This window comes from Apteryx rowi, unplaced genomic scaffold, assembly GCF_003343035.1.
Source record: "Apteryx rowi isolate R43461 unplaced genomic scaffold, aptRow1 scaffold_94, whole genome shotgun sequence".
Lineage (NCBI taxonomy): Eukaryota > Metazoa > Chordata > Aves > Apterygiformes > Apterygidae > Apteryx > Apteryx rowi.
Genome location: NW_020451249.1, coordinates 1,757,518 through 1,772,321, shown reverse-complemented (window position 1 = coordinate 1,772,321; position 14,804 = coordinate 1,757,518). Strand labels below are relative to the sequence as shown.

The following is a 14,804-nucleotide window of genomic DNA, read 5'->3' as shown; positions in this document are numbered from 1 at the left end:
AGGTTGAGTACATACTACTTGGACTTGTCCATCTTCTCCTATTTGGTGGATCTGAACCTGCTGAGCATTAGCTAGTGCATAGTGTAGTGCCTGTGGCTGGTTCTGCTGGATCTCATTAGAAGCTGAGACTGTGCTCTGTGAACCCTCTGTAAAAGAGACAAAAATCCAGCTTTATTATATTTGCATATCATGCGAGTGGCCATGCAACAATGTACACTTAAAAATTGTGGAGAACAAATGCAGTCAGTATGCAGGTGCAGATCATTTACATTCTTCTTATGCATGTTCACTGCTCACGCAGATTTGCTACAAGTTCCAATACAGTTTCAAAGGCTATTTTGTCCCTAAGAAAGCATACATTAACAAACAAATAAAAATAAAAACAAAAAAACCACACTTTTGATTCTAGATTAGGGATTCTGCAACTGTAAAGGTAATACCACAGCAAAAATGTTATACAGAATTTCCTAAGTAGTTGAACATTTTCTTTTCCATGCGGACCATGAGGTCGGCATAAGAATTCTTGTAAAAGCTGTAGGGATTCCATGGGAGAGGAACAGGGGGTGGGTTCAAAACAGACCACAAATCCTGAAAAACAGCCACAAGTTTTTCATTTTTGAGAGCTTCAGTTTTTACATACACACACACACACACTGTCAACCAGCGTGGTAGATCCCAAAGCATACTACTACTGAACAACACTTGCTTGGAAGATGCTTCTGGCATCGCAGGTTTCCCCGACAGCAGGCTGGTGAAAGTGTGAACAAAGAGCACGAAGGAGCGCAGCCTGCAGGAGGTAAGAACTGAGGCATCCTGTAAAAGGGACAATAATTCTGCTTGGGCTCTGCTAGTGCAAAAGGCTCCTTCTAAGCTGTTTCACAGGGTGAACACAACAGAGCAGAGAGACGGATTGTATGGGTCCTCCTACAGATTAAGGCACTTATAGTGAGTCTACTTATGATTAGATATCTTATATCCTTTCAGGAGTTAGGAAAGAAAACTGAGGTTATAGATCATTTTTGCAGTTCCTGCGACAAGTTCAAGTACCCATTGCTACAAAAAACCTTAAAGTGTCCCAATATCACACAAATAGGTAAGATTCAGCATCAGTCCTCATTTTCTTCCTTTTTCATTTGAGACAACTGGGACAACTGGATTGTGCATAGTGACTTCACTCTCAGTCAGAAAGGTCTTTTAGAATAATGTATTTGAAGAAATACTTTTAATATACAGCTCTTCTGGAATCAATTTTAACAGTTTTATTTTGCTATGCCACAAAAATACATTAATGAAATCTTTGAAGTGTTAAATTTGTTTAAAATTTATTTGGATGTATTATTGCTCTGTCAATGACTTCTATGCTACAAGATAATGTAAAATGTTAACATCTAATGCATAGTAGCATTCAAAAATATAAGACTTTGAACATGTATGAGCGCAAGACACTAATGAAAATATTGAAGAAAACTGTGATTCTACTTCCACAGTACAAGTATTTTATTTATTGTTTAAATACGGACCAGGTGGGCCTCATCCTCCTCATAAGTGGCTGACGGTTGACATGTTTTGAGTATAAAAATGATGGCTGGGTTCTAGACCAACACATCAGAAAGCCTTGTTTCATAAAGTTTTAATACCTTTACTTAATACTCAAAGATTTGTTCTGAAAACAGAATGTTACTTTTACAAGAATGAGCTTTATCCAGTCATTCAAATATTTTAATTGAAACATTCTTTAAAAAACTCAAAATTATCTTCTACACATAAGCAGACAGGACTAGAGGTTAAAAAAAGAAAAGGGATAATTTTTAAGGCTGAGCATGGGAATTTGAGACAACTTCAATACCACTAAGCTAGCATTTACTTTTCTGTTGAAAAGTTAAGTTGCTTAAGAGTTCAACTAGTCAGCTCTAATTACATTAACAATCCGCAAATATATTTTAAAAAGCAGCATTCTAACACTATAACTGAGCACAATATATCAAGTATATATTTTTATTATATATTGGACATGCCTCTTTCATATTTTACATTTGACTGTTTCACAAATCTAGAAAATTCATCATTTCTTAAATACAGTCCTGTCAGTTACCGTGTGACGCCAATACTTTGCGTTTCCTGTACTGCAGTACAATGCAAGCTTTTCCTACAGAATTCTGGTCGGGATTATCAAACCACAACTGGAAGAAGAGTCCTGTACTTGGCACAAGACATTTTGCAACACCAGCCAAGTAGAAATGCTATTTCTTCAAACTTGTGACACTTGATCATGCTGCCCACCGTGAGGGGCTTTGCCATTACGCCCAGTGGCATTAACAGGCTTTCTGAAGCCATCACATACCCAAGCCTTTCTTTTGTTTTTTCTCTCATCTCCATGACCCCAGTTACAATAATATTTTTATGCAATTAATTTTCCTTTTGTTTTACAAAATAACATTTTTCTAGGATACTAAACGGCTAGGAATGCCTGTTGTTCTTCACCTTGTTTCTTACTGATTACCACAAGTCCATTCAGCTGTGACTTTGTTTCCCAGTCTCCCACTATATAACTCAACAGCTGGTCAAGCTATGGTGTCCAAACGCATAATCCTTCATACATATACGTGTGTGTACTTGTGTGTATATATATATATATATTTTTTGCACACAAACAGCAAAGCTGGACTTGGGACAGAAACGAATAATGAAGCTTGTTTCGCTAACAGCTTTAATAACCTTCTAACAGTACTCCTCCAGTAACTTAAGCTTACCATTACAAACCACAGTGCTGTACTTCTGAGAAAACACTAAGATGCATTTAAAATGAGCATTTATTTCCTGATTAGGAAAGTCATGCAACAGAAGAATTTCAAAGAAATAAAAAGAGCAGCAGCAGATAAAAATATATATTTAAGTATGTATTATGCACACATTGAAATGTGCTTTTAACTGGAAAGTAGAAAACCCTGTACTTATTTGTGGACCATCTTTTGCTTTACAGATGCCAAAAATTATTAAGGTTTTCAGAGGTAGGAACAGGAGATAGGGACTGAATGAAGGCATACTGTACATTTCTCAAGGTTACTTATAAATAGATTTCAGTTTGGCTTCATTGCAACAACCACAGTCGGGGTTTTTTGGGTTGGTTTGTTGGTTGTGGGGTTTTTTCTTTTTTCCTTTTTTAAGAAGAAAGGAGAGAGAGGATTCAGCAGTGTCTAAAAACAACACATCCTTTATACATATTGTTTTTCCCCCCCCTCTAAATCTCTGACCAGACAAAAGCAATATTTATCCCTTTTTAAACAGTCCCCATAAAAAACAAACACAAACATGAATAGCACACAGCTTGAATGGAGGATATGTCAACAGTTATAAATCACTATCGTGTAAACTATCTGGCCTCACATTTACAACTTTGATATATTAGCGAATCCCTGGCACCAAGAAACCATACAGCTGAACTCTCGCTTTGAAATTTTCCATGGCACTATTTCGAGAGGAGGCGGACGGGCAGCGAAGCGCTGCCGCAGCGCCGATGGCAAGCGGGATGCGGTGCCGTTGCCGCGGCCCGGCCACTTCCGCCACGCGCTGCCCTCGGAGCCGGCCGCGGCACAGCGGTGCTGCCCGCGCCGGCCCACGCGCGGTTAATCATGATCCCGCAAAGACTTACTGCCAAGATATTCCCTCCTCCTGAACTGAAATCCGTCCTTTTAGATTTCTGCCTGTTGACTGCACGTGCTTCCGAGTCCAAGAAAACTTAGCGTTTATAGGTAAGTTTTCGTCTTCTCGGACAAATGTTCAACAGTTGGCAAAACCCCCCCACTAAAAGAGTGACTTCTGTCACTTCTTTCAAAGCTAACCTTCCTCAGCCATTTGATTAGATTTTTCAGACAAATGTAATCTGCAACTGTCTCAAAAAGACATGTTTAACTTTCCAACCAAGATCAGCTTTTAAATTCCTCACTTCAAAGGCAAAACCTCTGGTATTTTCCAAGTCTTTTCTATTCTCATTACACTCATTCACTTTTGCAATTAATCTTTATTTAAAATCTACCCCTTGCATTTCCTATTTAGAAACAGTCACCTGAAGTATACTAACAGATACCCACGTCAGCTTCATTTTCAGCAAGTGCAGCAACCGAGAGGGAACGCCACGTTTTCCTCAGGAATTGCTCCAGACGAGAGCACAGCCGGTATAACTTGTCACAGCCACACTCGGTTCAGCAAAGCTTTGCCAAATACTTAACAGTTGAGCATTTGACCTCTCATTTGGGAAGGAGACGTAGGAGGTAGGGATTCTGTAGCAGAGGGGATTCACGTTTAATCTCCTTGCTTACATATTGTTACTCAGAACTGCTTTTCTAGTTTCTAGGCCTCACAGCCGCACACTTCTGGTAACAAGCTAGGAAGTATTTTCTTAATTCCTTGGCGTCTAGTCTTAGCAAGGAAAGGTTAATGGGCAGATGAAGCAAAGCAGTCCTCAAAAACGGAAAAAGAAAAAAAAATAAACATTTTACCGATTAATGAGCAATTCACAGAAATAAAATTCTCTACTGTAAAGCATTATCTAAACCTGACTCATCCAGGGCTAAATGCCTCCCATTTTGCAAAACAGCTATGAAGATTTGGCTGCAACGTCCATCTGTGTGTGTGACATCTTGGCATAAGCTGAGCACTTCAGCCCAAAGCTACATATAAATCCCAAAGTCATAGAGCTAATTAATAATTCCAACATGGAAAACTGTGATAACAGCTTTAATGATCTTAAGAGAAATTAAAAGAAAGGGAGAGAAGGCACTCTTCAACTAATCCTCCTCCCCAAAATCTCATTTCCTACTGCCTTCCCCCCACAGACCGCTAATGTCTTTTAAAAGAATATATAGCTAAATCATCATGGCAGCCACGTGTACAACTCCTGTCAGAAAAAATAAGAGAGAAAAAACACACATTAAGGACTAAAGTGTTGGCTCCGAGAACGGCAGAGCAAACCACTGCAATTAATACCTCAAAGCCAACAAACAGCAACAGTTTCAAATCAAAGAACCAGATAATATATGGAAATACAAACTCTGCCTAAATCTAACAGTCTGCTACAATGACTTTATGCAACCCATAAATCTTGTGGCTACTATAAAGCAGCACAGTCAATTAAATGTAGAACAATCATAATGAGCGTCTTTGCGAGGGAAAAACAGAGATGAGACATTCATTTGTATTTTTCTACCAGCTTTCTTAGATGTTTAGTCTGGAGATCATTTATTCTCGAGCTCTTAACACTTGAACAGTATCACAGAATTACAGGGCCAAAAATTTGTGGCAAAGCCTGAGTAAAGACTATAGACTCAGCCCTGTGCTTTCTTACAGAGTCTGCATAGCTCATTTTTCCTTGTAATAAGCAGAACACAGAGGAAATCTGTTATCATTTTTAACAGCACGATTCAAATCAAAGCCACACGCTACATAATTCTTTTTATGAACAAGCAGAAAAAGCCTAGAAGTTTTAACATGTCCAACAAGCATCTAAGAGTGAAACTCAAGTATAGCAGCCTCAAGAAACCTTCTTTAGATATAAATATTTCAAATTTATTTGATAATTACAAGTGCAACAACTCAATCACAAGTCGCAGAACAGATGAGAGTGAAAGGGACCTCTGGGGATTGCCTAGTCCACCCCCGCCCCCAGCCCCGCTCAAAGCGCCGGCAACCGGAACAGGTTGCTCAGGATCACTGCCAGTCGGATTTTGAGCATCTCCAGGGATGGAGACTCCACAGCCTCTCTGCACAACCTGTGCCAGTGTTTGACCACCCTCGAGATGCCTCAGAGCCAGAGGAACGAAAGCCAGGTCGCAGGCAGGTGAGCTTCACACCGCTGTATCTTTTTAAATGAGGCAAACTAATTGCTCCTAAAAGCAGCTCTGGAAAATCAAGTGACCCACTTAAAAGGAGAGGATGTCCAGCAGGGCAGTGACTATGGTGATCTGAGACTATTTTAGGATTAACAACAAAATTATTTTAAATGATACATAGAGATGGCTCAACAATTTTCACTGCCAAACAGCAATTACTAGCTATTCTATAAAGATGACTTTTAACATACCAAGCAAATATTCTGCAACATGTAAATGAATATTGCAACATTTGAAAAAAGTGCCAGTACATTTCTGATTTGAAAAATTATATAAATATATAACTGAAAACTATCTTGCTATTAATCAGCCCCTAGAGATAGCTGATTAAAAATATCACTTCAAGCCAATCATCAGCAAACACACCACTGTGTTGGATTTGAGCCTTTTTTTCTATTGCACCTGTCAGTCTCAATTTTCTATATGAAATACTAGGATCACTTACAAGGCTCAGAAGAGGAAAAACTACTCTGGAAAACAGTTAATAGCAGGAATGTGGTGGTCCTTCATTCACTCTCAGGACCTCAAAACCATACTTAAGCATTTTAATGATCTCAGAACAGCTCAGCTGCATAATAGACACTGCAATGCTACTTGTCTATTCTAGGTACATGTCAATGGCAATAGCATATTTTTTTAAAAGTATTTTCTAAAGATTACAGGAATATCTTCTATAGTAGGCCCTAAAACTTCCTTCAGAAAGTATTATTAGTTAGCCAGGCATCAGTGGGTTTAAATACTTCTACACTAAACATGTTTCTACAAAGAAACATATTTATCATATGTAACCTGGTAAAAGACTGGTCTCCTTTAATTCTTCTCCCACATAGCACAATCTGAAACGCTTGTTTACAAGATCTAAAATGAAAGTGCTTTCCTATCATATATGTCCCTTCATATTTGATACAATTGTTCTCTTACTCCCCATTTAAACTACTATATAAGCTGACATACTTAGGTCAAGGTCCTCGGTGACCTGTGGTTATTCACAGAAACAAGCTCTGCTAAACTTCCTGATGAAACAAAATAATTATACCTTCTTTGAATAGAAGTCATACAGTCTTCTAGAGAGTGAGTGGAGACAAAGCAGCATCAGGAAGGCTCTGAAGGCTAGGGTCATAATTTTGCTCCCAAGATCCTCCTAAGGTGCTGTGCAGTTAGGTGCAGGCACATGCAGCTCTGGCAGAACTGCTCAGATCTGGCCCACCAAGAAGTTGTAGGAGAAACTACACTGCCTATCCCTGCATTCTTCATAGAGTAAAGATGACACCGCAGTAACCATTCACAATCTTTTAACAGCAAATTTTTTCCTATCTTTATATATCTTTTGTGGGAAGCAGCTACTATATTCCACCCAACAGATAAGTAACTAAAATGCCCGTTATATGTGAATTGATATGGAGCAACATGTTACACAATGAAGTCATATGCAGGTAGTCTTCTGGAGAGTGCACAACCACAGCTGGGTGGAGAATTGATGTAGAAGACCTAGAAGCTAATCATAATAGCCCTAACGAACAATAGTGGAAAAGACAGTTTCTCAAGTAGCTGAATTCCAGACCATTCAAGGCTCACCTTAAATTGCCCCCTGAACCAAATGCTACCATAAAAACTGTCTGGGTTCATATGTAACACTTTAAAAAGCCATATTTGACAGCTATGTTGTCATAACTGTGAAATACAGACCTCCTTTACTTCAGAGCTGTGAAATATTACTTCTTTTTCCTGCTAGCTGGCAACAGGAGTTTTGCTATATCCACTATGCAGTATATATAATAAGTAACAGATGCCTGTGAATTATGATGCTGTAATTCCATTGAGGGGTTCCAGAGATGTCAAACCACAAAAGCAAAGTCTGAGTGGTTCATGAGGTTACCTGAACTCAGGGATGGAATTACAGCCCTGTCATTAAAAAGTTGCCTTTTTAAATAGTGCTTGAATCCACACTTTTTCCTTAAATGTTTACCTCTCTTTCTTTTCTCTATACACTCATTCAGCCTCTCATCCCACTCTCCTGCTTTCCTCAAACCTCCTCCTCTTTCTTCAGGTGTTGCAGGTGAAACATCACTCACAGCTGTTTCTGGAATGCAAATTAGTTTTTTCAAAAGACCACCTGATTCTGAAAAGCTGACTTTTTTTTTTTTTTTTTTTTTTAACAGCATTCTACCATTCCTGGCTATGACTGTAGTGGTGAATTCATCTATTATCTTTAAGCCCTCCCAGAAAATGATGCCAGTAATGTTCCAAGTAAGAGCAATATTTTAAAGAAAGTTAACAAAAACTTTGAACCATGGGATATTTTCGCCTACCCAAAGGCTATTAATGCTATTGTTGGTACTCTATTTTTGGCTGCATGCAATGACATGCCAAATTGCCTCAGCTGACCTTTATCATATTCAGGACTAAAGACATCTTTAAAAGGACCTGCACTGAACTCTTCACTATCTGGGGGAACAGGGAGCTGAGACATCCTGTACACTGGGAGACCCATGTAGCATAAATGCTCCATGGTAAGTCCAGAAGATTGATGTACCAAAGGGAGCCAGCTCAGCTCCAGTTAAATGAGTCAGCCTGGGCTCAGAGCCTGAAAAACCCAAGTTGGCTTGCAGAAATATCCCATGTGTGTCTGTACCATGCTACTCTCACCTGCTCAGAGAGCATGCTGCTGAAATCCCAAGAGTCAACTCAGGTGTCTTCACACCCATGGAACAATTATTCACAAACCAGGTAGGTGGAGTTGGGATCAAACTACAGTGAAACAAAAACTGGAATTTTCAGCTTAAAAAAAAAAAAAAAAAAGAGGTCTATTGCCTTACGGCCTTCTGAAAACAAGAATGCACTGAGCCTGAATCTGTGTTTTCGGTCTCTACAATTGGTCTCCCCACCTTTCCAAACCAGGAGATTAAAAAGTAATAATTTTTAATAATAAATCTCAACAACAGTAAATGAGTATGGCCTAATGAACACAAGATAATACACACTTATTACTGCATTTTTATTCTAAAATACTGATTGCTAAGAGACTGAATCACTATACATGGCTTATGGTTATCATTATGTTGATTAGTTGTTTTAATTTGAGAATTTTGGATACGATTCCCAGCTCCAGCACATAAAACTTTCCATTGAAAGCAGATTTTGGCATTCTTTGCATGAGATACAGTGGTTAGTGTTAACATGCAACCAAAAGTTTTATGCAGGCAAATAAACTTACTTCCTCTTCTTTGGGCTCACTTCCAAAACACTGTTTTTAATATATGATGTACAAATGTCCCATAACACTGCTTTATATTAAAGGTATGAGCCAGAAATGTCCTATGAGAACACTTCTTAGGTCAGTATTTTTCATTTGTTATTATTATCATTCATGCCTATATACCTATATGGAAACATAGAATCACCTACAACATTTTTAAGGATGCATGCATTTCTTTAGAGGAAACTACCTTGTGAAGAAAGTTTACCATGTCCTACTGAATGGTGTGAACACACCGAGAAACATTTATTCACTTGACTCTTGATGTTCAGGTGTGAACATCATTTGATGTTCACTTATGAACATCAGTTACAGATAAGTATTATGACCGTCTACTCAAGAAATTTAACACGATTAAAAAAACATACAATAGCGAGAAGCTGCATTTGCCAAATTTTTTCATTTAGAAATCATCTCAGTGAAGCAAGGAGTTCAGACAAAGTACTAATGAACAAAGCTAACCTCTCTCACGCACTGAAATGTGCTACACTTTCATTCCTGAACAAGTCTGTATTTTACTACTGTTTTAGTCTCCCTTCTCCCACTGCTCCTCATGTAAGAAACACACATCCCTCACTTCCTTTCTAGGTTCGCCAATGCATTGCAACCAAGGGTGTGATGGCGATTTGTAGACACACCAGTACTATACTCTGCCAGGGATCTACTACAGTTATGGGCCCCACGAGCTCATCAAGGACTCTGCATGTACCAGTACACAGCTGGCTTGCACCGAAGCCCTGATGTTAAGATTTTAACTACAAGTGGTTGACTTCACTTAGTACATGAATGCTGCAGTGACTCTTCAAGGTGCGCTACAGACATACACCCATACTGTAATAAAGGGAGATGCCTCTTTGCCAGTGATAAATGTTACATCAAAAAAAGCTGCAGTAACATAAAAAACACTCCAAAAATTCAATTGAAAGAAATGACGATTTCTCCATTTATATTCCTGTTTCATAAAGATAATAAAATATGCAGGGTCTACATGCACCTGTTGTAAGCATAGTTTAAGAGCAAAGTCATTTTCATGTATATTAAAAACAAATGACATTATTACTGTTAAGTTTCCACTTCTCTAGTTTGCCTTTTGTTGTTGTTTTTATTTTTTTACCTGAACCACTGTAAGATGATGAAGAAGGTGTTCGCCTTGAAAAGCTTTTCACTGCAAGACTCTGACCTCGCTGCTTCCGTCTCCAGGCTGTTCGGCATTTGGAGTCTATGCTTTGCTTGATCCGATACCAGTCGGATTCTGTGATTCCAAATTTATAAAATAGGTGACCTATAATTAGAAAGAAACACAAAGGGACAGAACCTGGCATAAATCTGCATTTTCATGAAAACACATAAACAACCCACACTGTCATGCACTCAAAGAGAACAGAGTAACTCTGAAAATTTAAGGGCTTCCCATCATGCCAAAACACCCTAAAGGAATAATATGACATTAAGAAAAATGCCAAAGCTATACAGTGGTGTGATTTTAACAGCTGTTAGCAGAACTAAGTAATCATACATATGCACACACCAGCTGTGTATTTAAAAATGTCACCAGTCTATGAAATTTCTCAATCTACACTTCTATCCATGAAAATTGCACTATTACATTCAAGATGTGCAATACTGAAAAACAGAAGGATCCAGCACTCCCAAGTCAAAACTAGATGAAGCTGTATTTACTACTAATAGTGCCACAATATGTATAAATCTGATGAGTAGGAAGCCAGACTAAAGGCTCCATATAAAATGGACAAACTCCTTTAAAACTCATTTGAAGATTCATCAAAATCCAATAAAAACACAGTACAAAATTAAAATCTAAAAACGTTACTGCTAGTAGTAAGTCAAGTCATCTGAGTCACATTCTGCACTTTTCAACAGTTATTTGAACAGTTTGTGCTACGTTGCCAAACTGATTATATAAAAACAATGTTGACTTGCGAGTTGAGCTGCTTGAATATTTTGTAACAAACCTTATACAGACCGAGTCCTGCTGCCAACTCAAACTAGGTTCATTATCATGTGCAACCTCTGTAATCAAAGCAGAGACCTAGCTACACAAGAAACAGAAGCAATCGAAAGTGTGTCTCAGGTATGAGAAAAAATATGAGAAAAAATTATTAGTTTCAACATCTGAAGAGATAGTTAAAAATTGGGAAGGAAATGTGTGGTGCATTGTCAGCTTTTTCAAGGCTCTCCTTACACTGTTACGGACTCTTACCATTTTATTGTAAGCCTTACTTACAGTAGTTTATATTTTGCCTAAAGCATCAAAAGTTGAGGGAATTTGATTATATGTTAAGAAAAATCTACACTCTTCATGGGTGGAGAAAGAAATGTTTGGAAAAGTAAACCAAAAAGTTCAGAAACCTTGAAAGAAAATAGATCTGAACATTTACTATTCTTTAAAACTTCAGAGCTTTTAAACTTTTCAGAATTATTTAGATGCATAATACTGCAGTTAAAAATCAATCTAAAGTTGTAATATTTGTATCTACTCAATTGGACTTTATGACTATGCTTAAAGGCTCTCTTAAGGTTCTTCTGTTCCTTTAGGTATCAGCTGTTCTCAGCACCCCCCCCCCCCGGATAAAGTCATCTTTTCAACCTACTGGGTTTATCATCCTACTCTGAAATAGGATCCTGATGAAGTACTTAAATACATGCTTAAGCTGTTTTATAGTCCTATGAACAGGATAAGGTCTGATCATGTATGTTAAGACTGTTGATTTGAAGCTTAGAGAAGCAAAATTCTAGCTTTGCACAAAGAGTTTTGTTCTCTCCTTTATATTATAAATGAGCTGAGAGTTCTCAGAATCTGAAAATGGCATGTTACTGTTTTAACATAGTCAAGTGGAGTACTATATCTCTCAAGTCACCATCATTTTTAACATTATATCTATTTTCTGATGCTCTATTTTATTGTACCTTTGTTCAACGAGCAATTTGAAATAAAGCAGAGAGCATTTCAGAAGAAAGTGCTGGCATCAAAAAGTCAATTCTAAAGCACTGTAAAGGCTCAAGATTTCTCATTGGCAAGTGACAGCAAGCATGTTATTTAGAGATTGCTTTATGACTCCTATGCTATGTTTCCAAAAGGGGGTGAGGGTAGGAAGAAAATTGACTGGAATTATCTGCTGCTGTGTAACAGTTTCCTTTCCATAGGTGTCAGCAAAATGAAAGCACATACCGTACTGAAAATACTGAGACCACATCTCTGAAAGTAATCTTTTGCTTTAAAAGCTAATATGCAGTATACAGAGAAATGGGTTTATAAATGTTTGCAGTAATGTCCAGTACAAATAGTTGTGTTTTAACTCTTTATATGACTTCAGCTGTCAGTGCATACACAGTACTTGTATAGTCCAACATAAAACACACTGTCGTATGCTTTGTGGTTTTCTTGAACAAATGTCCATATTTCATTCATAAATACATTTTAATGACTTTCATGTTGCTTGCTGCTCACTAAAAAAAGTGATGGAATTAGTTGCAGATCACAGAAAACTCTTGCAGAAACAATTTTAAATGTTACTGGAATTCATGGGATATTCCAGGATGTTGCCCGATTCAAACAGAAATCAAAAGCAATAGAAGGTGTTTGGGACAAGGTAGTCTTGGGGGCAGTGAGCTGGTCATGCTAGGAGAGCCAAGACCTGTAGGACAAGAGCATATGAGGAAGATGATAGGTGCCAGAGCTATAAAGTAAAATGCCCTAGAAATTGCTCTGTTGAGGAAAGATGGAGAAAGAAGGCCTTCTACTACAGGTCGCAAAAGTTATCTTTCAATCAGTGAGAATATCATCTTCATGGAGGGAACAAGACTACAGAGGAAAGCACGTAAAGGAGATGAACAAGCTAAACAGGGTAGAGTCAGAGAAGTAGGTTTCAAGCTAGAGCAAGCTCAGACATCAGGCACAACTTTTCAAAACCAGGCATGCATACTTCTTTCCCATTTTCACAAAATTCCTACTTAGCTGTTGCAGTGGTTGAAGGTGTAAAACTGGTATAGCCAACATGCCTGCTGCTTGCACAGATTTCTACCGTAACTGCATACTCAGTCACAGCAAGCAAATTAGGCACGAAAAATTAGCCCTTAACTATGAAGATAGCTGATGTAAAGGTTAAATGAATTTCAGATGTTTGAATCTATCTAGCTGGTATTATGACCTAAAATGTTATTCTATTAAAAGATTTTTAGCAACCACATTTGATAACAGTCCATTGACGACCAAACAAAAATCTAATACTCACTACTTTGGAGTACTTTTGAAGTGGATATACATATTCTGAGAAAAGGTTCACTGTAACAACATTAGAGATATGATTTACATGTGGTACAGAGACACACATTGAAAATGCATACAAACCATATCAGAAAATCAAAGTGCTGACTTTCCCGTCTTTACCAATAACTGATCATATGCAGGAGAGCTTTCAGCTAAGGGTCTCATTCTGAATATGTCATATGGCAAAAAAAGGCTAGAAAGGGAAGAAGACATTGCAAGTGAGACTTCTAACTTGGGGAAGTCTACATTAGAAAAGACAGAAATACTTCAGTATAAACAGATTCAACTTTTCCAGAACATTTTTTAGTCAAAAGTAGCACGAAGCATTATAATGTATAAGCAGCACGGTATCTATGAGCCACGTAACAGCTCTGTTAAAAACACATTAAAATACATCCAGCAATATAATTCGACACTTTGGCAAAAAGACAAAGTATTTTGGAAGATAAATGCATTTATACAAGAACAGTGAAGTAAAGAATTCAGATCATCTACGGATGGCTAAATGTGTTTTTAGAAGATCTCTTTATCTAGGACAACGGATGGTTGCCGGTAATACTCAAAACAAAGCATGTACTTGTTTTTAAACATTAAGGGTCCAACATTTGCTTTCTTTGGGAACCTCACTTCCTAAACAAAGTTCTTTATGAAAAATACACCAGAGAATTAAAATAGCTCAGTTATTTAATAAATTGCAAGAGCTCAAGTGAATTTCCACAAACCGGAAAATACCAGCGGCAGCTTGGGAGACAGAGATGTCTGCACGAAGAATTCATAGAGAGACCGGGTATTCTGAAGTGCACAGAGAGGATATCATTGATCCTTGGTTTGCAAACCTTTTTTGCAGCAAAGTGCAAGAACCAATAGTCAAATCTTATCAAGCAAGAGCTTAGGAAAAAGGCATGTGTCCTTCCGGAAAATTAAATAAATCTTTAAAAGCCAACAGGTGTCTCTTACTAAGTTTTCCCCGCTAAGCCCTAGATTAGAAACAGTGCTAGTTCTGGCTACCTTTTTGCTAAAGTTCATCTAAAACTAAGCTGAACAATGACACAATAAGGTCTCAAAAGCTTCCTGTGCACTTTCTGTTTGTGGTTCAAAGAAAACAGCTGAGCTTGGAAACACAGAGAAGATGGTCTGATATGAATGCATAGATCAGCAGCAATGATGTCTGAAACGGCTATATACTCCCAAACTCTTGGGACATCTAATGCATGATATATGGAAGAAGATGGTTTGTTTTTTTTAAAAACAGAGCTAACAAAAAAAAAGAAGCCCATGAAAACAATATTCACGAGAAAGTAATCCTCTCTTTCTTTAAAGGTCAGAAGTCTGTCAGCAGACAAAGCAATCCACCAAAAACACAAAGTTGTAAAGA

At 37.9% G+C, this 14,804-nt stretch overlaps 1 protein-coding gene across 10 annotated transcripts in view; it reads right to left on the bottom strand.

The window, feature by feature from the left end:
* BANP (BTG3 associated nuclear protein) overlaps positions 1 to 14,804 on the bottom strand; it is a 172,683-nt gene that overhangs the window by 86,073 nt on the left and 71,806 nt on the right. For all 10 annotated transcript variants that reach the window (XR_003257908.1, XM_026091987.1, XM_026091988.1 and 7 more), the window contains 2 exons: positions 10,256 to 10,423; positions 16 to 146 (listed from right to left, as the gene is read on the bottom strand). Coding sequence is in view for 9 of the 10 variants with exons in the window: in XM_026091987.1 (XP_025947772.1) it covers positions 16 to 146; positions 10,256 to 10,423 (299 nt within the window). In the remaining variant the exon portion in view is untranslated. The remainder of the gene's footprint in view (positions 1 to 15; positions 147 to 10,255; positions 10,424 to 14,804) is intronic.